Here is a 24,613-nt window from a genome sequence, read left to right on the forward strand (position 1 = left end):
CCCATTACCCATCATCCAGATCTCCTGCCCGCTTCCCTGCCGATTAAATGATATAGGCGGTGAAGTGAGAGGCCCAGGAGAGGGCACACAGGCTATGTGTTATGACCGCACAGCAGGAGGTGAGTGGCGACCGTGCTCTGTGATAGTCCTGTCCGGACTGCAGTCACCACTCACCTCCTGCTACGTGGATCAGTCATCAACAGGCCACGGACTGGTCTGCAGCTTGGGGACCCCTAGTCTACAGTATCTCCTCCTCATTTGTTGGGAACATGATATTATATTGAGGAATGGAGATGGACCTTTCATATGATGTACAGTATCTCCTCCTCATTTGTTGGGAACATGACGTTATATTGAGGAATGGAGATGGATCTTTCATATGGTGTACAGTATCTCCTCCTCATTTGTTGGGAACATGACGTTATATTGAGGAATAGAGATGGACCTTTCATATGGTGTACAGTATCTCCTCCTCATTTGTTGGGAACATGACGTTATATTGAGGAATGGAGATGGACCTTTCATATGGTGTACAGTATCTCCTCCTCATTTGTTGTGAACATGACATTATATTGAGGAATGGAGATGGACCTTTCATATGGTGTACAGTATCTCCTCCTCATTTGTTGTGAACATGACGTTATATTGAGGAATGGAGATGGATCTTTCCTATGGTGTACAGTATCTCCTCCTCATTTGTTGTGAACATGACGTTATATTGAGGAATGGAGATGGATCTTTCCTATGGTGTACAGTATCTCCACCTCATTGATTCGGAACATTGGTTAATGTGGTAAATATAATTGCCTTCTTCTGGTGAGGACTAGAGTTGATTCTTTCAAATGGTTTTCAATTCCCACAGTACATTGGGCGGTGGGGTAGGTACATCGATGATGTTTTTACTACCAGCAGTTAGGGGTTCTCAGTTTTTCCTGTACAGAATGATGTGACATTCTCCATTTTGTATGTAAGCAGAATAGATTGTGTGAAATAAAATAAAAAATAAAAAAACTGTATACGGAAGGGGTGCTTTGTTTTTAGAGCTCTGTGGATGAGAAATAATCTGGTTCCAGATGACTAATAAAAATGACTGGATGTTCTTCTTATTACAAATACTGTATACTAATAATTGTAGGAAATGGGTGAACTCAGTAGACATAGACCCTTTCTCCTCTGATGTAACAATGTAAATACAAACTTTATACTCATAGAAGTAAAATAATAATGGGAACTGGTTTTATGTTCAGTGCTTTTTTACTTACTTGTGTCCATATGTAGAGAAGGTTCCTCCTGTTTACTTTCCATAACCATCTCCCCCTCCTCCATAGACTGCTGATCTCCACTCACCAACCTCTCCTCTTCTTCCTCTTTATCCTCAACTTTGATGTCTTTCCGTTCTTCACCCTAAACCATAGGTGATAGAATACATTGGTAAAAAGAAACAAGAGATTACACAGAAGAATGTCCTCTCATAGATTAGAATACATTTTGAGTTCTAGTTGCTCAGTCCCACCTACCTGATGATGGTGAGGGATGGTGTGACCTTCCTGTGAGGAATTCCGGGAATAGAGAGGACAGGGACATCTCTCTGGTGGGTTCCCATTACTGGATCCATCTGTAGGAAACACACACACTGACTGAATACATTGTTTCTATGTGTTTATCAGATGATGGGGGATCTAGGTGGAGCCTCTGTACTGCTCTCTCCTTTACAATAAAGTCTCCTCTTACCCAGTGATGTGAGGGGCGGCTGATTCTCCATCATGCCGTCCTTTCTAGAGGTCATATGGTCTGATGTGATGGTTCATGGATCCTTAATCATCAGCTTATGTTTGAAACATCAGCTTATACTTTAACACTTTCTGTTTTTAGTGTCCAGAACTCACCTGTGCTGGTATCTGGAGGAGGTTCTTCCTCTTTTGCTGTCACCATCATCCCAACTTTCTCCGTAGACTCCTGATAACCCATCACAGTCATCACCTCTTCCTCCTCTTTAACCTCAACTTTCGCAGACATCTGTTCTTCATGCTAACTCAACAAACAGGAAAAATAATTACAACTTGAGGACCAATAGGCAGAGTGTAACCTCAAACAGTCTAGAGTCACCTTTATGTTTTTTCTATATACCTGATCATGGTGAGGGATGGTGTGATCTTCCTGGGTGGAATTCTGGGAATGCAGAGGACCACCCCCTCCCATAGACTGCTGATCTCCACTCATCAATGTCTCTTCTTCAATCTCAGCTTTGATGTCTTTCAGTTCATCCTAAACCCCAAAGATGTTAGAATAAAAAAGAACAAGATAGTACATAGAGGAATGTCCTCTCATAGCTTAGAATTCGAATTTTGAGTTCTAGTTGCTCAGTCCCACCTACCTGATGATGGTGGGGGATGGTGTGACCTTCCTGTGTGGAATCTCGGGAATACAGAGGACGGGGACATCTCTCTGGTGGGTTCCCATTACTGGATCCATCTGTAGGAAACACACACACTGACTGAAAACATTGTTTCTATGTGTTTATCAGATGATGGGGGATCTAGGTGGAGCCTCCGTACTGCTCTCTCCTTTACAATAAAGTCTCCTCTTACCCGGTGATGTGAGGGGCGGCTGATTCTCCATCATGACGTCCTTGTAGAGATCCTCGTGTCCTTCTAAATACATCTGTTGTCAAGCAGTGAGGTAGAGGCACTGTGATGGGTGGGAGACCCAGGAGAGGGCACACAGGCAAAGTGATACAGGATCACAACAGTAGGTGAGTGGCAACCTTGGTCTGTGATAGTCTGAGCCGGACCGCGGTCATCGCTCACCTCCTACTGTGTGGACCAGCCATCAACAGGCCACAGACTGGTACTGGTCTGCAGCTTGGTGGTTGGGGACCCCTAGTCTATAGTGTCTACACCTCATTTCTTGGGAACATGACGTTATATTGAGGAATGGAGATGGACCTTCCATATGGTGTACAGTATCTCCTCCTCATTAATTGGGAACATTGGTTAATGTGGGAAATATAATTGTCTTCTTCTGGTGAGGACTAGAATTGATTCTTTCAAATGGTTTTCAATACCCACAGTACATTGGGCGGTGGGGTAGGTACATCGATGATGTTTTTACTATCAGCAGTTAGGGTTTCTCAGTTTTTCCTGTACAGAATGATGTGACATTCTCCATTTTGTATGTGAGCAGTATAGAATGTGTGTAATTAAATAGAAAAAAACTAACCTCTGTATACGGAAGGGGTGCTTTGTTTTTGGAGCTCTGTGGATGAGGAATAATCTGGTTCCAGATGACTAATAAAAATGATTGGATGTTCTTCTTATTACAAATACTGTATACTAATAATTGTATGAAAAACATTTTAGAATGTTGATCTGGAAAGTTATCTGATTGCCTCTTGAGATCAGGAAAGAACATTTTAACCTAAAGATAATGAGGCCGATCTTTATATGGTTATTCTGTCTTCCTCCTGGGTGAATTCAGTAGACATAGACCTTTTCTCCTCTGATGTAACAATGTAAATACAAACTTTATACTCATAGAAATAAAATAATAATGGGAACTGGTTCTATATTTAGTGTTTTTTTACTTACTTGTGTCTATATGTAGAGAAGATTCCTCCTGTTTACTTTCCGTAATCATCTCCCCCTCCTCCATAGACTGCTGATCTCCACTAATAAACCTCTCTTCTTCCTCTTTATCCTCAACTTTGATGTCTTTCAGTTCTTCACCCTAAACCCCAAATATGGTGAAAAGAAACAAGAGATTACACAGAAGAATGTCCTCTCATAGATTTGAATACAATTTGAGTTCTATTTGCTCAGTCCCACCTACCTGATGATGGTGGGGGATGGTGTGACCTTCCAGTGTGGAATCCCGGGAATACAGAGGACGGGGACATCTCTCTGGTGGGTTCCCATTACTGGATCCATCTGTAGGAAACACACACACTGACTGAATACATTGTTTCTATGTGTTTATCAGATGATGGGGGATCTAGGTGGACCCTCCGTACTGCTCTCTCCTTTACAATAAAGTCTCCTCTTACCCGGTGATGTGAGGGGCGGCTGATTCTCCATCATGATGTCCTTGTAGAGATCCTCGTATCCTTCTAAATACCTCTGTTGTTAGACAGTGAGGTGGAGACACTGTGATGGGTGATGTCCTGTGAAGACGGCTGCTGGGTGTTAATGGATCTCCAGATAGTTACTGCTCTATAATCCTGTGTGAAGACAGGAAGTCATAATGATCACTTCATTCTTTCCAGAATTATCCCTACTTCTACCCATGTCAAAAAATAAACCCTGATAGGTTTGTGTAATAGTGGATAAAGACATCACAGTGACTATGGAGGAAGAGAACGGACATGACGGGGGTGCCTGGGATTTATTGGTGTAAATAGAAAAGGAATCTTCTTACCCTCTTTGTGTGTTCCAGTGATGTGTGCTCTCTTTTTCCTTCTCCTTTCACCTTGGATATTGTACGTTATACAACGTTCTGTGCTTATCTTTCATCAGTTCCCATCAGAGTGATCCGCACACAATATGTGATGTTGTTGTCTTGTTAGAACTGCATCATGTGAGGCTTCTCAGGGTACAGAGTGAATGTATCCTATATCTAGCCCATCCTCCGCCCATACTTCCTGTGTTTCTACGAGAGGGGTCTGGCTGCAGAATGGAGCTCCACTGATGACAGGAAGCATGTGACCTCCACTCCACTTCTTTTTTATTTATTTTTTTACTGAACTTTATTGTGAATCTCTGCGGCTGGGAGAGGGGTCTGGCTGCAGAGATTCACAATTAAGTAAAAAAAAAAAAAAAAAGTGGAGTGGAGGCCACATGTTTCCTGTCATCAGTGGCGCTCGACTCTGCAGCCAGACCCCTTGTAGAGACAGGAAGTGATGTAGGGTACAGACAGGAAGTGATGTGAGGTATAAACAGGAAGTATCGGGTGAAAGGGGAGTTGTGAGGAAGTAGAGACAATACGTTAGAGCTGGTGTTTCATCAGGTATGGCGACCCATCAGAATTGGTAACTGAAGTGACGTTACATAGCCGCCATCTTGCTACACCCCGCACTACTCCACAATGAAACACAGAGAAGGGGCAAGCAGACATATTGTTACACGCACCGGAGTTTTGCATCCCACACTTATTTTTAACATGAAACAGAGCTTATAAGGTGAAATACAGTATTTGGGAATCAGACGGACTGTTTAGATGTTGAATTTTAAAAGCAGCGGCAAACCTGCTGATCTCACAGGTTTGCTAATGTGACAGAACACCTCTGCTTTTATAATTCAACATGTAAACAGTCCGATGGATTTCCAAATACTGTATTTCACCATATAAGCTCAGTTTCCTGTTAAAAATAACTGAAATGCAAAGCTCTGGTGGGTGTAACAAGATGTCCGCTTGCCCCCTTCTCGTGTATCGTTCCTGTGGAGGAGTGTGGGGTGTAGCAAGATGGCGAGGACAGAATGTCACTTCCGTTACCATTTCTGACAGGTCGCCATATCTGACTGAACACCTGCAAACACGCAGGAAGGGGAAGTAAGGTCACCCTGCCCCCATCTCCAATTGGTATAACTACTTGTATTTTGGCCATTGAGTCCCATTGTCCCCCGACCAGTGTAAGTTAGAAACAGTGTTCCTGATCACCGCCACACCAGTCCCAGTACCTGATTGCTGACCACATTACTGTCTGTCGTCCTACCTGACCCATCTGTGTATCCCACTGACTAAGTTGCCGAGACACCAGTCCCAGCCATCCCCTGCAGACAACTGCACTCCTGGAACCACAGGAACTCTATTGTTCACCCTTTGTTCATCCTCCTATACTTCCTGGTCAGTGATCATGGCATTCCTGGGGACAACCAAATATCAATAGGTTAGGCTTGCATGTCTTACAGGTACAAGGACTGCTACAGGTGACAACACAGAGCTGTATTTCCTTACCACTTGTAGATAGGCAACCATTATCGTACACTGTTTTTATATGCAATGCTGGTTGATTTTTGGGATGCACAAGATACAATGTTTGGTACATAATCAATCCATAAACACAAACGAATACTTTACGTTTGTCAAAATACCTGAACCGGTAATCACTAAATTCTCACTAAACGAAGGGTGCGTAACCCTGCACACCAGAGGCCATTGGTATTAGGACATAACTTTCAATCGAATTATATGTAGCACTACCCCCAGAGGAGCTGCTGGTTTGTTTTGAGTGGCACATTTACCTCGTGGCTCTCCGAATTCCTAGGGGTGTATGGTGCATATAGCAGAAGTAAAGGAAACAATCCTGCTCCCACGTGTAACTAAGGTTGCCAACCGTTCCGTAAAATACAGAATCGTCCCGTATTTTAAACAGACAAGTGCTGTTCCGTATCAAACTGATACGGAACGAACTTTGTTCCGTATTCCGCGGTACCTTATTGATGTTCGTCACTTTTGATCATGTAGTGGCTGTCTGTGCGTCGGCGTCCCCTCCCCTCCGCCTTCTGACCAATTCCGCAATGCCGTGCCGATGACGTCGTGACATCACGACGTAACCCCTCCCTGCATTCCCTGCCCGGCGCCCGCGGTACCAAGAAGAAGAAGAAGAAGAAGAAGAAAGAAAACGAAGAAGAAAGAAAACTAGCTGCTGCTGCAAGAAAGCGAGGAGAGCACAAGAGAAAAAAAGGTAAGCAGAAGAGAGAAAAGGGGAGAAGAGCAGAGGAAAGGGGAAGGTTGAGCAAAGAAAAGGGATATTAGGCAAAGCAGCAGATAAGAGGAAGGAGAGCATCAGGAGAGCAAATAAAATGGGAAGAAGAGACAACAAAATGGGACGGAGAGCAGAAAAAAGGGAAGAGGGGCAGAGGGAGGAGAGCAAAGGGAAGGAGAGCAGAGAAACAAATGTTCAGTTGGACTAATAAAAAGTGAGCTGATCATCACTCTGAATTATGAGATGTCTTGTACAGAGTTCTACAGTGCAGCTCTACAGGACAAACAACTGCTCGCTGCTGCAAGAAATCAAAAAAATTACACATGGAAAAAATAGCAGCACAATGTGCTTAATCTGTTTCTGTGATATTTTCCATGTGCATACATACGGGTGTTTGTATTGCTTGAATGCAGTATTTGAGAGCAATATTTTATATTTTCTTTATTAGCTGTTTTTTTTATGTGTTATTGTTTTCCATAAAAAGTTATGGAAGTATAATTATATAAAGATATTTGCACTACACTTCCTTAAAATGTTGTCTTATTTTTTGCACAGGAAAAAGTCTCTGCCACAGACCCTCCTGGAATGGATTCAGTGAGAAACCTCTGCCACAGGCCCTCCTGATTGTGGTTACGGAGATGAACCTCCTTGATAGAATTACGCCTGGATCTCCTTCAAGTTGCTTTCAGGTACTGACTGACAGGTGACCAGCCTCCCAGTGTCCGGATACCTCAATCCCCGGTGGTTTGTCGAGACCATATTGGATCGCCAGCCTCTCATTGGCTTTCCTCAGATGGACTCCCCACCGTACAGCTATACCGCTTGGGATCTTCAGTCGACCACTGGATTCCCTGCCACAGCTCAAAGGTTCTGGACCAGCATGGTCCCGGAACCAGGAACTCTGCGTGGCATGCACGCCCCTGGCCCAGTAGGCCATAACGCCAGGGCGCCGTGGTGCAAACACCCTAAAGGAGGATGCCGCACTTGAAGAAGAAGGCCCAGAACTAATGGTGTCTGCCCCATAAATACCCTCCCCCAGCATGCACAGCGAGGCTCAACCCTCCTGATTGGCTGCTGGGGAAGAGCACCCAAACCTTGACTCCACAGCTGCAACCTACTGTCCTGGGGTGGGAAGAACACCCCAGCAACAACAGAATGATCCCACAGCACAGCCAAGCTGAGACAGAGACCCAAATGTGAACACATTAACCAGATCAGAGTTTAACTAAGACTCTGATCTCCCTCTAAATTTAAATAGCACCGGAACTTTGAAGTAACCAGGCGCTACATATATAAAACATCTCTGGACTGTATTTATAAAGTTATAGTTTTATGTTTTTACCTTTTACCCCATGAAATGTCTGTTATGATTTATTTGCACATATGTCTATCTAATATATCCTTTATCATTTATTATTATGTATTTATATGTGTTACAAGATTTACCAGTGTTTTTATGTTTGTATGTATGTACATACTATACCTTGCTCAGTTCTCTCCCCAAGTTGGCAGGAAACATCCAGCTGGCTATATATACACACACTGCATCATTAGGTGTTGGTTTTTGCTTGAGAAGGGAGTGTGCATGCCCATATGAGGTATAGCGCATGCTCCAAAACCCTTTGCATTCTGGTCCGGAACCCTGCCTGTGTCATCCTTCTCCTGGCTGTCCACCCGCTTCTGGAAGGACTTCAGCCGGCTTCCCCCTCCAGAAGGGGGACTTCAGTCACACTCCATCTGGTGGTACCAGCAGCTCCATCTGGCGTCCTGGACCTACACTTATTGATCTGCCTGTTGTTTACCCATCTATGGTAAGTAGCCCTGTTGTGGGGTTTGGAACAGGGGAGTAACAGTCTGCAGAAGCTGTGCAGAGGAGAAGCGTAAAGTCAAGTCTGTCAAGGTTAGAGTCCATCTTTTTTCTAAGCGCTCTGTCCAAGATATGTAAAGCGCAACTGCTATAAAAATTCTTCAAGTAAATATGGCAAATGTAACGTGTTCTATGGGCATCCCATACCCTTTCCCCAACCAAGTTATATCCCCCAAATAAACAAAACATCGGAAACGACTGTTCATTGTCTACCGGAGAGTGATGTATGGAAGTCTGGCAGCAGGGTGAATATGTGTGGATAATATGCACCTAGACATAATTATGAGTCTCACACATGTGGTATCCTCATGCTTGGAAGGAGTAGAAGAAAGTGTTTTGATGTGAAAAAAATATGAATAAATAAAATATTTATTCTTGTATTTTCAAAACCCTCAAAATACTCATCATGCCTCTTAAAAATATACATTGGGGTGTTTACTCTCCAAAATGTGTTCATTGTGTGGGTGTTTCTCTTATGCTTGCACTGAAGGCCTCAAGAAATGTGACGGGAAGTCAGCTGCAACATTTATGCACTTTGAAGGCCTGAAGGTGCTCCTTGGATTTTGGACCCCTCTATGCATCTAGACATATAAAAAGTCTCACACTTGTTGTATCCTCATGCTTGGAAGGAGTAGAAGAAAGTGTTTTGATGTGCAATTGTAAGTATACCCAAGCTGTGTGTGAGAAATGACTTGTGAAATAAAATCAGATTTTATTTAATGTCTTTATTTTTTCAAAAAGATTGTGGCAAAAACTTACAGCATCCAAAAACTTTGCATGCCTCTTACTAAATACATTGGACTGTCTACTTTAGGGCCCCAAGAATTGAGATAGGCCATCAGAACATCAGAATTGATTCATTTTCAAATATATATACCATAGTTTGAAGACTATAACTTTCACACAGAGTAGATGATATACACTGATTTGCTTTGTATTTTACCAAAGAAATGTAGATAAATAAATGTTTCTCTAAATTAATGAAGAATTAATATTAATTAGCATTTTTTTATGAGAGAAACTAAGAAAAATGCTTTTTATTCAAATTTTTTTTGTCTCTTTTCCATTATACTGTATAGTAAAAGTGGTGTAGAAACACAACTAAAAAGAACGCTTTACATGTCTCATAAAAATGATATAAAATTCATTTGGGTGCAGTGTTGTATGACCGAGTAATTGTCAGTCAAATATCACTGTGCTAAAAATTAAAGAATGGCGCATACAGGAAGGGGGAATAACATGGCGGTCTTCAAGTGGTTAATAAACAATAAAAAAACTAAGCTAGAATCTAAATCAAAAAATGTATAATTGAAGATAATAAACAAAAATAAAAATGAATTATTGGTTGGACCAATGAGAAGCCGGCTTCTTCAATAAAACATAAAAAGAACAATAATGTACAGAAACCGATATCAACCAATAAGAAGTGTTGTCCATGTATTGTCTTATCTGGCCATGTATTAGCACAGTTTAGTTGTATGGTGCGGTCTGTGTGAGTGCGGGACCGAGTCATCACTGTATGTTTAGAGGATCATATTACTAGAATTCAATCCCTGCAGACTCAGATCTATCAAACCGAACCCGAAAAACATTAAATATATTCTGCCCCTCCCCCAACACACCACTGTTATCATGACAAAGGTCGTTATCTTGTGTGAACTCTCTGATGTAGCACAAGGTTTGCTTTTGTCGTGAAAGATTTCTCGCACTCTGAACATGAATAAGGACGCTCACCTGTGTGAACTCTCTGATGTATAACAAGGGATCCCTTCACAGAGAAACCTTTCCCGCACTCTGAACATGAATAAGGACGCTCACCTGTGTGAACTCTCTGGTGACACACAAGGTCTCCTTTCTGTGAGAAAGATTTTCCGCACTCTGAACATGAATAGGGACGTTCACCCGTGTGAACTCTCTGGTGATACACAAGGTTTCCTGTTGACGTGAAAGATTTCCCGCACTCTGAACATGAATAAGGACGTTCACCTGTGTGAACTCTCTGATGAAACACAAGGCTTCCTTTCGACATGAAACATTTCCCACATTCTGAGCATGAATAGGGATGCTCACCCGTATGGCTATTCTGGTGTGTAAGAAGACTTTGATTGGTAGTAAAACATTTCCCACATTCTGAGCATGAATAGGGACGCTCACCTGTGTGACTTTTTTTATGTCTAAGTAGTTTTCCTTTTGCAGTGAAACCTTTCCCGCACTCTGAACATGAGAAGGGATGCTCACCCGTGTGACTGTACTGATGTGTAAGAAGGTTATGTTTGCTAATGTAACACTTCCCGCACTCTGAACATGAATAGGGACTCTCACCTGTGTGAATTCTCTGATGTATAACAAGGGATGCCTTCACAGAGAAACCTTTCCCGCACTCTGAACATGAATAAGGACGCTCCCCCGTGTGACTTCTTTGATGTATATGAAGGTTTTGTTTGCTAGTTAAACACTTCCCGCACTCTGAACATGAATAGGGATGCTCAGCAGTGTGACATTTATTGTGTCTAAGAAGGTCTCTCTTTTTTGTGAAAAGTTTCCCACACACTGAACATGACAATGACCTCTCTTCTGTGTGATCTCCTTCCTGCCCTGAAGAAGATTCCTCGGGAATAGACGGATCTATTAAAGTATTTCTACTGTGAGATCTTAGAGTCCTGGTATGTGATTTATCAGAAGATTCCTCAGACGTATTCCGGACATTATGGTCATCTGCTGAGAAACAATTTTACAATAAATGTTAGAAGAATCGTTGGAATCTTGTATTCAGGAGTCATATATGTTTTAAAAAAAAAAAAAATGTTCCCTTCTTGTGAGAAAAAGTCAGAGCAAAATGGACCAATTCAGAAAGATAATACAGGTAAGATTTTAGACGGGGATAACATGTACATCAACTATGCAACAGTCTAGAACTATACAACGGGGTACCTCGGTTTCCCACTGAATCATGAGCCAAGGCAAGTACTATACCCCTACGCAACAGGATCTTTCAGTCAGCGGGACCATTCCAACCTAAGCCGTCCATGGCTGACAAATTTTATTACATTTCTTGGGGCAGTTCCTGTTAATATACGTTAATTTATATAATGGAAGCACAGCATTAATGGTTTTCTCCCAATATCCCACTGTGGGAGGAGAGGGGGCATTCCAACGCAGAACAATTTCCCTCTTCGCATAAAAGAAGAAGAGGTAGGCTAGTAGCAACTTAGTGTAGCTAGGCCTCTGATCATCATCCTGGATGCCCAGAAGCGCCAGCTCCGGGGATACAGGAAGCGTCCGTTAAAGGCGGGCGTTAACCACTTAGGACCCGGACCATTATGCAGGTTAAGGACCTGGCCCCTTTTCGCGATTTGCCACTGCGTCGCTTTAACTGACAATTGCGCTATCGTGTGACGTGGCTCCCAAACAAAATTGGCGTTGTCTTTTCCCCACAAATAGAGCTTTCTTTTGGTGGTAATTTGATCACCGCTGTTTTTATTTTTTGCGCTATAAACAAAAATAGATATATATATATTTTTTTTATTCCTCAGTTTAGGCCGATACGTATTCCTCTACCTATGTTTGGTTTGCACAAAATGTATAGCGTTTACAAAATAGGGGCTAGTATTATGGCATTTTTATTAATATTTTTTTTTTTTACTAGTAATGGCGGCGATCAGCGATTTTTTTCGTGACTGCGACATAATGTGGACACATCGGACACTTTTGACACATTTTTGGGACCATTGTCATTTTCACAGCGAAAAGTGCTATACAAGTGCATTGTTTACTGTGAAAATGACAATGGCAGTGAAGGGATTAACCACTAGGTTGCGCTAATGGGTTAGGTGTGCCCCAAGGGAGTAATTCTTACTGTTGGGGGGCGTGGCTGTAGGTGTGACGTCACTGATCATCGTTCCCTATATCAGGGAACAGACAATCAGTGTCACTGCCACACAGAAGAACGGGGAAGGTGTGTTTGCACTTACCTATCCCCATTCTTCAGCTCCTGTGACCGATCGCAGGACACCGGCGTCAATCGGGTCCAGGGGTCCCGCAGGCGTGGTCATGGAGCTTTGGATCCGGGCAACGCTCACGACCCCACGGCTGGGCTCTTAAAGGCAATGTACAGGTACGTGCCTGTGCCCAGCCGTGCCCTTCTACCGACTTATATCGGCATGAAGGGGTCCTTAAGTGGTTAATAGAGTCCACTACCTCGGCACAGTATCTGGCAATTTTGGGGCAGCTCCAAAACATAGGAACCTACGTTGTTCTGGCACCGGAGACAATCTTGTGATCGTTGTGGGTATACCTTATGAAGACGATGGGGAGTGTAGTAAACCCTATGTAGGAATTTGACCTGTATCAACCATTCTTTGGAGGATATTAGTAAGGCAGTACTGTCCGCTACGCAGTACTCCCAATCCTCTCTATCTATGTCTGGTATGACCACCTTTCACTGATCCCAACGTCTATCTATTTTGGTGGAGTCAGGGCTCAATAGTTCTAGGTATAAGGCAGATAAGAGTTTTTGCAGTTTCTCTTGACCTGGTAATTCCCCAATGGGGTCCATATCAGTCTGGGTGGCGTCGGGAATTGAGCCTGTGTGGCGTAGCTGGAGGTATCTAGAGGACATCCACCCCAAGGGGAGTCATATAGGTTGGTCTAGTTTTAAATCTTTAAGCTCCGGAATGCAAGTGGGTGCAATCAGAACAGAAATATAAATTCAAAGTGGTTTAGCAATACAATGCACCCAAATCACACTGTGCAACTTTGTGCATTGATGACATTGTTATTGAGAAACAGAGAGGGACCTTTGATATGGTGTACAGTATCTCCTCCTCATTTTTCGGGAACATGACGTTATATTGAGGAATGGAGATGGACCTTTTTATATGGTGTACAGTATCTCCTCCTCATTTGTTGGGAACATGACGTTATATTGAGAAATAGAGATGGACCTTTCATATGGCCTTCTCCATGTCTGTCTGTCCACCTGCAAGGTGATTAATGTGGCCAGTCTCTGGGTGGAGACTAAACCTGATTAAAGCCAGCCAAGGCTGCAATCTCAGTATCTCCTGCTCATTTGTTGGGAGCATGACATTATATTGAGAAATGGAGATGGACCTTTCATATGGTGTACAGTATCTCCTCATTTGTTGGGAACATGACATTATATTGCGGAATGGAGATGGACCTTTCATATGATGTACACAAGTGGTGGTCAGTTTGCTGGATGTAGGAGGCCTTAAGTGTGGCCCCTAATATAATCAAAGGGTGGCACATAATATTCAGTCTATGTAAAGCTACAGAAATCTGTCAGACTGAACATATTACAGTAGATGGTCAGAGACTATAAGCATGGTGCAAATGAGGTCAGAGACTGAGGACATGCTGCAGTAGGCAGATACTGTGAATACCGTCCATGATAATTCTATTACAGTTTTATTTACAAATCAGTCCTCTCAGATTGGTGTTCTTTACAGGACAGTGATGAGGTACATCGATGATGTTCTTATTGTCAGCAGTTGAGGTTTCTCAGTCTTTCCTGTACCGAAGGATAACATGTTCTCTATTTTGTACATAAGCAACACAGATTGCTTGAAATTAAATTGAAAAAAAAATCTCTGTATACGGAAGAGGTGATTTGTTTTTAGAGCTCTGTGGATGAAAAATTGTCTGGTTCTAGATGACTCTGAAAAATTGATTGGATGTTCTTCTTATGATTACTAATTTTAGGAAAGGAACAACATTTTAGAATGTTGATCTGGTGAGCTATCTGATTGCCTTTTGGGATCAGGAATGAATCTTTATAACCTAAAGAAGATTAGGCCAAGCTTTATATGGACATTCTACTGTCCTGGGGGTCAGCTGCTGCTTTGAAATTTTTTTTTTTCTCTCGGGTGAATTCAGTAGACATCGACCTTTTCTCCTCTGATGTAACCATGTAAAGGAAAACTTTATACTCATAGAAGTAAAATAAAAATGGGAACTGGTTCTATATTTAGTGTTTATTACTTACTTGTGTCTATATGTAGAGAAGATTCCACCTGTTTACTTTCCATAATCATCTCCCCCTCCTCCATAGACTGCTGATCTCCACTCACCAACCTCTCTTCTTCTTCCTCTTTATCCTCAACTTTGATGTCTTTTAGTTCTTCACCCTAAATACAAAACATGATAGAATACATTTATAAAAAGGAAAAGATTACATAGAAGAATGTCCTCTCATAGCTCAGAATTCTCTAGAGTTGTAGTTGCTCAGTCCCACCTACCTGATGATGGTGAGGGATGGTGTGATTCTCCTGTGTGGAATCCCAGGAATCTGCATTTGCCAACGTCTCTTCTTCTTCCTCCTTGATCTGATCTTTGATGTCTTTTAGTTCTTCACCCTAAACCCAAAGATTGTTGAATAATTGTATAAAAAGGAACTAGTCACAAAGAAGAATGTCCTCTCACATCTTAGAATACATTTTTGGATCTACATGCTCAGTTCCACCTACCCGATGATGGTGAGGGATGGTGTGACCTTCCTGTGTGGAATCCCGGGAATACAGAGGACGGGGACATCTCTCTGGTGGGTTCCCATTACTGGATCCATCTGTAGGAAACACACACACTGACTGAATACATTGTTTCTATGTGTTTATCAGATGATGGGGGATCTAGGTGGACCCTCCGTACTGCTCTCTACTTTAAAATAAAGTCTCCTCTTACCCGGTGATGTGAGGGGCGGCTGATTCTCCATCATGACTTCCTTGTAGAGATCCTCGTGTCCTTCTAAATACTCCCACTCCTCCCAGCTGCTGGGTGTTAATGGCTCACCAGATATTTTCTTCACCACTTAAAAATCCTGTGTACAGATAGAAAGTAAGAACAGTGATCACCAACAATTTCCCAGAATCCACCTCTCTGATCAGGCTTGTATTTTATTAATAGAAATAAAAATGATGTCATATGACCTCCCAATCCCTTATGCCGCATACACACGATCGGAATTTCCGATGAAAAAAGTCTGATGGACCTTTTTTATCAGAAATTCCGATCGTGTGTGGGCCCCATCAGACTTTTTCCAGTGTTTAGAAATAAGCCAATTTTTTTTTCCTCATGGGAAAAAAAAAAAAAAGATAGGAAATTCCTATGGTCTGTGTGCAACTCCGATGGAGAAAAAACCCACGCATGATCAGAATCAAGTCAACGCATGCTCGGAAGCATTGAACCTTATTTTTCTCGACTCGTCGTAGTGTTTTACGTCACCGCGATTTGGACGGTCGGAATTTGGTCTTTCCATCGGAAATTTCAATTGTGTGTACGGGGCATTACTCACCTCTTCCTGATATAAATACAGGACTCTTCTCTCTGGATAGATAACAAACTGAGAATTATCTGGACTGTACTGGGATAAATATGGTCTAGTACGTATCTGACCTCTAGATGGACAGTTGGATAAATGGCTCTATATTTAGGATGTATCTATGTAAATATTACAATACTTTATATATGTGTGTATCATCATCTTCTGGAGATAAAAGACATGACAGTGGCTATGGAGGAAGAGGACGGACATGACGGGATTACTGGCTGTAAATATATAATAATATCTTGTTACCGTCTCTGCTGTCGGTTGCAGGAATATCTCCCTCTCCTTCCAGCATGCTTTCTACTCTAAAGATGACATCACTTCCTGTCTGTAGACTACATTTCCTGTCTGTGTTGACATCACTTCCTGTTTGTATCTTCTATCACTTCCTGTCTCTGCATTCCATGGACAATGAGTGAGATCACCACCTTGTGGAGAAAATATGCACTGCAGCCGGTGTTTTTAAATCCGTTGACAGATGCTTCTTGATTTTTTTTTTCTTTAGCTTTGTTGCTTAAAGTGGAACTTTAGTCAGAAAATTAGGTCCTGCTAGATCACCTCAGGCTGGCCCCTTTTGTACATATAGCTATATGAATTATTAAAAATAAGTGCCTATCAGTGTTTAAAATCCAGTAATATACCATCTATTGTAAAGCGCTGAGTAAACTGTTGGCGCTATATAAATTCTGTATAATAATAATGTATAATAATCTCACCCTTCTCTGCACATGCTCATTTGCTCTTTATTTCCAGGCATGGTGCAGAATTTTTAGAGGACAATCGGCTGCTCAGGGGCTCTGAGCTTCAGCAAAATGGCCGCCTCTGACCAGAAAAAAATAGGAGAAATGCTGGAGACAATTTGCATTGTACGTTTAAAGGAGTTCTCTGACCTAAAAGTTTTAACCCCCGCTGTGCCCGGGCTGTAAAAAAATAGAAAATAAACTGTCACTTACCTGCCTACGATCCCCCGTTGTTCCGATATCGCCGTCCCGTTCTCCGGTCCCGGGCCCCTTCCGCTTCCTGTGTGTCGGTGACTCATAGTGCGCTCAGCCTATCAGCGGCCGCAGCAATGTCCCGTCGCGGCCACTGATAGGCTGAGCGCACTATGAGTCACCGACACACAGGAAGCGGAAGAGACCGGGACCGGAGAACGGGACGGCGATATCGGAACAACGGGGGATCGTAGGCAGGTAAGTGACAGTTTATTTTCTATTTTTTTACAGCCCGGGCACAGCGGGGGTTAAAACTTTTAGGTCAGAGAACTCCTTTAATTTGGTAGCATAATTATTGATGTGGAATGTATGTTTATTGCTCAATACATTTTTTTAATTTTTTAAATTTATTATTACCTCTAGTAATAATTTCCCAATTTCCTTTTGGGATTAATAAAGTATTCTATATTGTATGACGTTGTTTTGTGTAACGTTCCACTTTAACGGCATGTCATACCGCTGTTATATAAAAACAGCAAGGACAAGACAACTGACTCCTAAAGGTAATGGGCTGCTTTAGAATGGCCTCCCTTTTGGGCTGCTCATGTACGCCCTCTAGAGCATGCAACAGCGTTCTCCATGATTAGTGAGTCCATCAGACATGGCAGATCGCAGGGCACAGGACCAATGAAATTGGCCCTGTCGCATGTGATCATTGTGACCAATCACAGCCATCACAAATGTAAATAAAAGCTTCATGTTTCTTCTTACATCGATTGGCTGTGAGAGGAAACAATGTTATCCCAGTAATCGTCACAGTACAGTGTCACCAGAGCAGCCAACCAATGTCCCTGATCACTGCCAACTTCAGTACAGTATCACCATACCAGTGCAACCAGCAATAGAGTTCCTGATTGTTAGCCACCCCAGTACAAAGTCACCAGACCAATGAAACCAGCCACAGTGTTCCTGGTTGCTGCCACCCCAGTACAATGTTAATATATCAGCGCAACCAGCAACAGTGTTCCTGACTGTCTAACCCCGGCACACAGTCAGCAGATGAGTGCAGCCAGTAACAGTGTTCCAAATACAGAGTCACCTATTATCAGCACTCCAGGGCCTCCAAAATGTGATAGGTAGTCAAGAAATGTTATGTGTTATTTACAGCATGATCCTTTAAAGCCTAAAGGTGCACCTTGGATTTTGGGCCTCTCTATGTGATTAGGCGGAAAGTCTCAAATATGTGGTATTACCATATTAGGGGAAAGTAGTAAAATGCATTTTGGAGTGAAATTCTAAGTGTGGCAATACTGTGTGTGTTATATTTTATTAACCACTTACGAACCGCTGCACGACGATAAACGTCGGCAGAATGGCACGGCTGGGCATATCAACGTATATGTACGTTGCCCCTTAGGCCAACCGTGGGGTCGTGGGCGTGCGCCCGTGGCGCGCACCCGCGACCCGGTCCGTAGCACCGTGACCGCGGGACCCGCAGACCCGATCAATGCTGGAGTCCCGCAAACGGTCCCCGGAGCTGAAGAACGGGGAGAGCTGTATGTAAACACGGCTTCCCCGTTCTTCACTGTGGCGGCGTCATCGGTCGTGTGATCCCTTTTATAGGAGGACACAATTGATGATGTCACACCTACAGCCACACCCCCCTAAAGTTGTAAACACATATTAGGCCACACATAACCCCTTCAGCGCCCCCTGTGGTTAACTCCCAAACGGCAACTGTCATTTCCACAGTATACAATGCATTTTTTGCTGTGAAAATGACAATGGTCCCAAAAATGTGTCAAAATTGTCCGAAGTGTCCGCCATAATGTCGCAGTCACGAAAAAAAAATCGCTGATCACCGCCATTCGTGGTAAAAAAAAAAAAATGAATAAAAATGCAATATAACTATCCCCTATTTTGTAAACGCTAAAAATGTTGCGCAAATCAACCGATAAGCGATTTTTTTTACCAAAAATAGGTAGAAGAATACGTATCGGCCTAAACTGAGGAAAAAATATGTTTTATATATTTTTGGGGGGATATTTATTATAGCAAAAAGTAAAAAACATTGCATTTTTTTCAAAATTGGCGCTCTATTTTTGTTTATAGTGCAAAAAATAAAAACCGCAGAGGTGATCAAATACCACCAAAAGAAAGCTCTATTTGTGGGGAAAAAAAGACGCCTGGTCCTTTAGCTGCATTTTGTTCCGGGGCTTAAGTGGTTAATTGACAGCTTTCTGTAAAAAAAAAAGTTTTTGATTTTTATCTTTTTTTAAAACTTGTGGCAGAAAAATGTAATCGTCAAAAGACTTATCATGCATACGAAAAAATATCTAGAGGTGTTTACTCTCCAAAATGTGGTGATTTTGTGGGTGTTTCTCCTATCCCGTCACTTTAGTGCCTCAAGAAATGGGATAGATAGTAAGGAAATCAGATGCACAATTTGCCTGAAGGTGTTACTGGGATTTTGGGCCCCTCTATGCATCCAGACAGAACAAAGAGTCCCACACATGTGGTATCCCCATGCTTGGAAAGTGTGGAAGAATGTGTTTTGTGGTGTAATTCTAAGAATACGCATGTTGTGTGTGAGAAATATCTTGTTAAAATGACAACTTTTGTGAAATAAAATCTGATTTTATTTAATTTCTTTATTTTCCAGGAAAGACTGTGGGAAAAAATGTACAACATCAAAAAACTCATCCTGCCTCTTACTAAGTACCTTGGACTGTCTACTTTCCATAAAGGCATCATTTGGGGGTATTTGTACTGTCCTGGCATTTTAGAGACTCGAGAATTTAGATATTCAGTCAGAACATCGGGATTGATTCATTTTCAATATATACACTATACATTGTAGACTTCATAACTTTCACACAGAGTAGATAATATACACGAATTTGCTTTGTATTTTACCAAAGAAATGTAGAAAAAATAATTTTGCCCTAAATTCACAAAGAAAGATTATTTACTTATTAAAAAAAAAAAATTATAATTTTTTTTCTCATTATATATATTAAAAGCGGTGAACAATCACAACTAAAAGGAAAGCTTTACAAGTCTCAAAACAAATATCTAAAATAATTTTGGGTACAGAGTTGTATGACCGAGTAATTGTCAGTCAAATTATCACTGTGCTGGAAACGAAAGAATGGCGTATACAGGAAGGGGAATAACATGGCGGTCATCAAGTGGTTAACAAACAATAAAAACTAAGATAGAATCTAAATCAAAACCTTTATAATTGAAGATGATAAACCATAAAGTGTATTTATTATTTGTTGGACCAATGAGAAGCTGGCTTCTTCAGTTAAACATAAAAAGAGCAATAATGTACAGAAACCGATATCAACCAATAAGAAGTGTTGTCCATGTATTGTCTTATCTGGCCATGTATTAGCACAGTTTAGTTGTATGGTGCGGTCTGTGTGAGTGCGGGACCGAGTCATCTCTGTATGTTTAGAGGATCATATTACTAGAATTCAATCCCTGCAGACTCAGATCTATCAAACCGAACCTGAAAAACATTCAATATATTCCGCCCCTCCCCCAACACACCACTGTTATCATGAGAAAGATTGTTATCTTATGTGAGTTCTCTGGTGTTGCACAAGGTTTCCTTTTGTCGTGAAAGATTTCCCGCACTCTGAACACGAGTGACGCTCACCCTTGTGAACTTTCTGGTGATGCACAAGGTTTCCTTTTGACGTGAAAGATTTCCCGCACTCTGAACATGAATAAGGACGCTCACCTGTGTGAATTCTCTGGTGATACACAAGGGGTCCTTTCTGTGAGAAAGATTTCCCACACTCTGAACATGAATAAGGATGCTCACCTGTGTGAATTCTCTGGTGATAAACAAGGTTTCCTTTCGACCTAAAAGATTTCCTGCACTCTAAACATGAATAGGGACGCTCACCTGTGTGAAGCTTCTGGTGTATATCGAATGAATATTTCCATTTGAAACATTTCCCACACTCCGAGCATGTATAAGGACACTCACCCGTGTGATCTCTCTGGTGCACAAGAAGGCTTGCTTTCACAATAAAACCTTTCCCGCACTCAGAACATGAATAGGGACGCTCCCCCGTGTGAAGCTTTTGGTGTTTAATAAGATTTCTTTTCTCAGTGAAACCTTTCCCGCACTCTGAACACGAGAAGGGACGATCACCCGTGTGACTGTACCAGTGTGTAAGAAGGTTTTGTTTGCTAGTGAAGCACTTCCCGCAATCTGAACATGAATAGGGACGCTCACCCGTATGCCTGTACTGGTGTGTAAGAAGACTTTGGTTGGTAGTGAAACATTTCCCACACTCTGAACATGGAAAAAGATGCTCACCTGTGTGACTTTTTTTATGTCTAAAAAGTTTTTCTTTTACAGTGAAACCTTTCCCGCACTCTGAACATGAGAAGGGACGCTCACCAGTGTGACTATACCGGTGTATATGAAGGTTTTGTTTGCTAGTGTAACATTTCCCGCACTCTGAACATGAATAGGGACGCAAACCCATATGGCTGTTCTGGTGTGTAAGAAGGATTTGTTTGCTAGTGAAACATTTCCCGCATTCTAAACACGAAAGGGGACACTCACCCGTGTGAAGTTTCTGGTGTCTACTAAGATTGTTTTTCAGAGTGAAACATTTCCCGCACTCTGAACATGAATAGGGACGCTCAGCAGTGTGACATTTCTTGTGTTTAAGAAGGTCTGTCTTATTTGTGAAAAGTTTCCCACACACTGAACACAAGAATGAACTCTCTTCTATGTGATCTTCTTCCTGCCCTGAAGAAGATTCCTCGGGAATAGACGGATCTATTAAAGTATTTCTACTGTGAGATCTTAGAGTCCTGGTATGCGATTTATCAGAAGATTCCTCAGACGTATTCCGGACATTATGGTCATCTGCTGAGAAACAATTTTACAATAAATGTTGGAAGAATTGTTGGAATTTGTATTCAGGAGTCATATATGTTGGTCTAGTTCTAAATCTTTGAGCTCCGGAATACAAGTGGGAGAAATCAGAACAGAAATAGAAATTCAAAGTAGATAAACGATCCAATTCACCCAAATCACACTGTGCAACTTTGTGCATTGAGGACATTGTTATTGAGGAACAGAGAGGGACCTTGCATTTGGCCTTCTCCATGTCTGTCTGTCCACCTGCAAGGTGATTAATGTGGCCAGTCTCTGGGTGGAGACCAAACCTGATTTAAGCCAGCCAAGCCTGCAATCTCAGTATCTCCTCCTCATTTGTTGGGAACATGACGTTATATTGAGGAATGGAGATGGACCTTTCATATGATGTACACAAGTGGTGGTCAGTTTGCTGCATGTAGGAAGCCTTAAGTGTGGCCCCTAATATAATCAAAGGGTGGCGCATATTATTCAGTGTATGTAAAGCTACAGAAATTTGTCGGACTGAACATATTACAGTAGATGGTCAGAGACTATAAGCATGGTGCAAATGAGGTCGGAGACTGAGGACATGCTGCAGTAGGCAGTTACTGTGAATACCTTCCATGATAATTCTGTTACAGTTTTATTTACAAATCAGTCCTCTCAGATTGGTGTTTTTTTACATGACATTGATGAGGTACATCGATGATGTTCTTACTGTCAGCAGTTGAGGTTTCTCTGTCTTTCCTATACCGAAGGATAACATTGTGACAGTGTCTCACCCGGGACATCCCCGGACCCTCTTATGTCTAAAATCATCCTATGTCCATTAGGGGCATAGGATGACTGAGAAATTATATCTTGGACTACTTGAGATGGGATTATTATGTATTTATTATCCACAATATATCCCAGGATATCTGTAGGACTATTTAATGTTTGTTGATTCTGAACTCAAAGGGTTAATTGTAGAGTGACTCTTTCATAGATGCTAATGCGGTCACCTCCAGCCATCTGTCTTTTCTCTGTGCTAATTGACACGGCTATTGTGTGTGTGAAGATGCCCTGTGTTTACGCTTAAGAGAATGTGTATTGTATAGCAGGTGAATGCAGAGACGGGACGTCTAGTCACCTCGTCTGGGTAAATGATTAGATAATTAGCTCATGTTAATTTATGTTCTGGTTACCTCCTCTTTACTGCATATAAGGCTGTATTCTTGGTTCTATTAAAGACTCCATATTTAGCACATAGACAAGTCTCGTCTCGTGTGTTGAGTGAGGGCAGCTGGAATATCTGACATCTATATCCAAACTGATAGGAATCGGTATACAACGGAAGCACTCGTCGGAGTGTGGGACATTCCGTTACAAACATGCTCTCTATTTTGTACATGAGCAACACAGATTGCTTGAAATTAAATAGAAAAAAAATCTCTGTATACGGAAGAGGTGATTTGTTTTTAGAGCTCTGTGGATGAGGAATTATCTGGTTCTAGATGACTCTGAAAAAATGACTGGATGTTCTTCTTATGATTACTGATAATTGTAGGAAAACTATTTTAGAATGTTGATCTGGTGAGCTATCTGATTGCCTTTTGGGATCAGGGAGGACTCTTTATAACCTAAAGAAGATTAGGTCGAGCTTTATATGGACATTCTACTGTCCTGGGGGTCAGCTGCTGCTTTGACATTTTTATTACTCTCTTAGGTGAATTCAGTAGACATCGACATTTTCTCCTCTGATGTAACAATGTAAATACAAACTTTATACTCATAGAAGTAAAATAATAATGGGAACTGGTTCTATATTTAGTGTTTATTACTCACTTGTGTCCATATGTAGAGAAGATTCCTCCTGTTTACATTCCGTAAATATCTCCCCCTCCTCCATAGACTGCTGATCTCCACTCACCAACGTCTCTTCTTCTTCACCTTTAATCTCACCTTTGATGTCTTTTAGTTCTTCACCCTAAACCCCAAAGATGATAGAATACTTGTATAAAAAGGAACTAGTCACAAAGAAGAATGTCCTCTCATAGATTAGAATACATTTTGAGTTCTAGTTGCTCAGTCCCACCTACCTGATGATGGTGAGGGATGGTGTGACCTTCCTGTGTGGAATCCCGGGAATACAGAGGACAGGGACATCTCTCTGGTGGGTTCCCATTACTGGATCCATCTGTAGGAAACACACACACTGACTGAATACATTGTTTCTATTTTTTTATCAGATGATGGAGGATCTAGGTGGACCCTCCGTACTTCTCTCTCCTTTACAATAAAGTCTCCTCTTACCCGGTGATGTGAGGGGCGGCTGATTCTCCATCATGACGTTCTTGTAGAGATCTTCGTGTCAATGGATCACCAGATATTTTCTTCACCGCTTAAAAATCCTGTGTAAAGATAGAAAGTAATAACAGTGATCACCAAAAATGTCCCAGAATCCTCCTCACCTCTCTGATCAGGCTTGTATTTTCTTAATAGAAATAAAAATGTCATATGGCCGCCCGAAATCTTATTCACCTCTTCCTGATATATACAGGACTCTTCTCGATGGACAGATAACAAACTCAGAATTATCTGGACTGTACTGGTATGAATGAAGTCTAGGTCTCTGGTCTATAAACCAGAGGCTCTGGATGGACAGTTGGATAAATAGATCTATATTTAGGATGTATCTATGTAAATATTACAATACTCTTTATAAATGTATATCAGCATATTCTGGAGATAAAAGACATCACAGTGACTATTGAGGAAGAGGACGGACATGACGGGGGGATTACTGGGTGTAAATAGAAAATATCTTATTACCTCCTCTGATATCGGTTGCAGGAATATCTCCCTCCACTTCCAGCACGCTTTCTACTCTGAAGAT

At 41.8% G+C, this 24,613-nt stretch overlaps 1 protein-coding gene and 1 pseudogene across 1 annotated transcript; both read right to left on the reverse strand.

Moving 5' to 3' along the window:
• Window positions 1-3,691, reverse strand: part of LOC120910538 — a 44,887-nt pseudogene extending 41,196 nt beyond the window's left edge.
• Window positions 3,692-9,302: 5,611 nt separating this feature from the next.
• LOC120910540 (zinc finger protein 665-like) lies at window positions 9,303-23,708 on the reverse strand. Its single transcript, XM_040322296.1, has 5 exons — window positions 23,563-23,708; window positions 20,426-21,744; window positions 14,885-14,941; window positions 14,572-14,713; window positions 9,303-11,285 (listed from the first exon to the last, which is right to left on the reverse strand). Exons 1-5 carry the CDS (start codon window positions 23,624-23,626, stop codon window positions 10,213-10,215), a joined length of 2,655 nt encoding a protein of 884 aa, XP_040178230.1. The 5' UTR covers window positions 23,627-23,708; the 3' UTR covers window positions 9,303-10,212.
• Between the last annotated feature and the right edge of the window lie 905 nt (window positions 23,709-24,613).

Source organism: Rana temporaria, chromosome 8, assembly GCF_905171775.1.
Source record: "Rana temporaria chromosome 8, aRanTem1.1, whole genome shotgun sequence".
Classification (NCBI taxonomy): domain Eukaryota; kingdom Metazoa; phylum Chordata; class Amphibia; order Anura; family Ranidae; genus Rana; species Rana temporaria.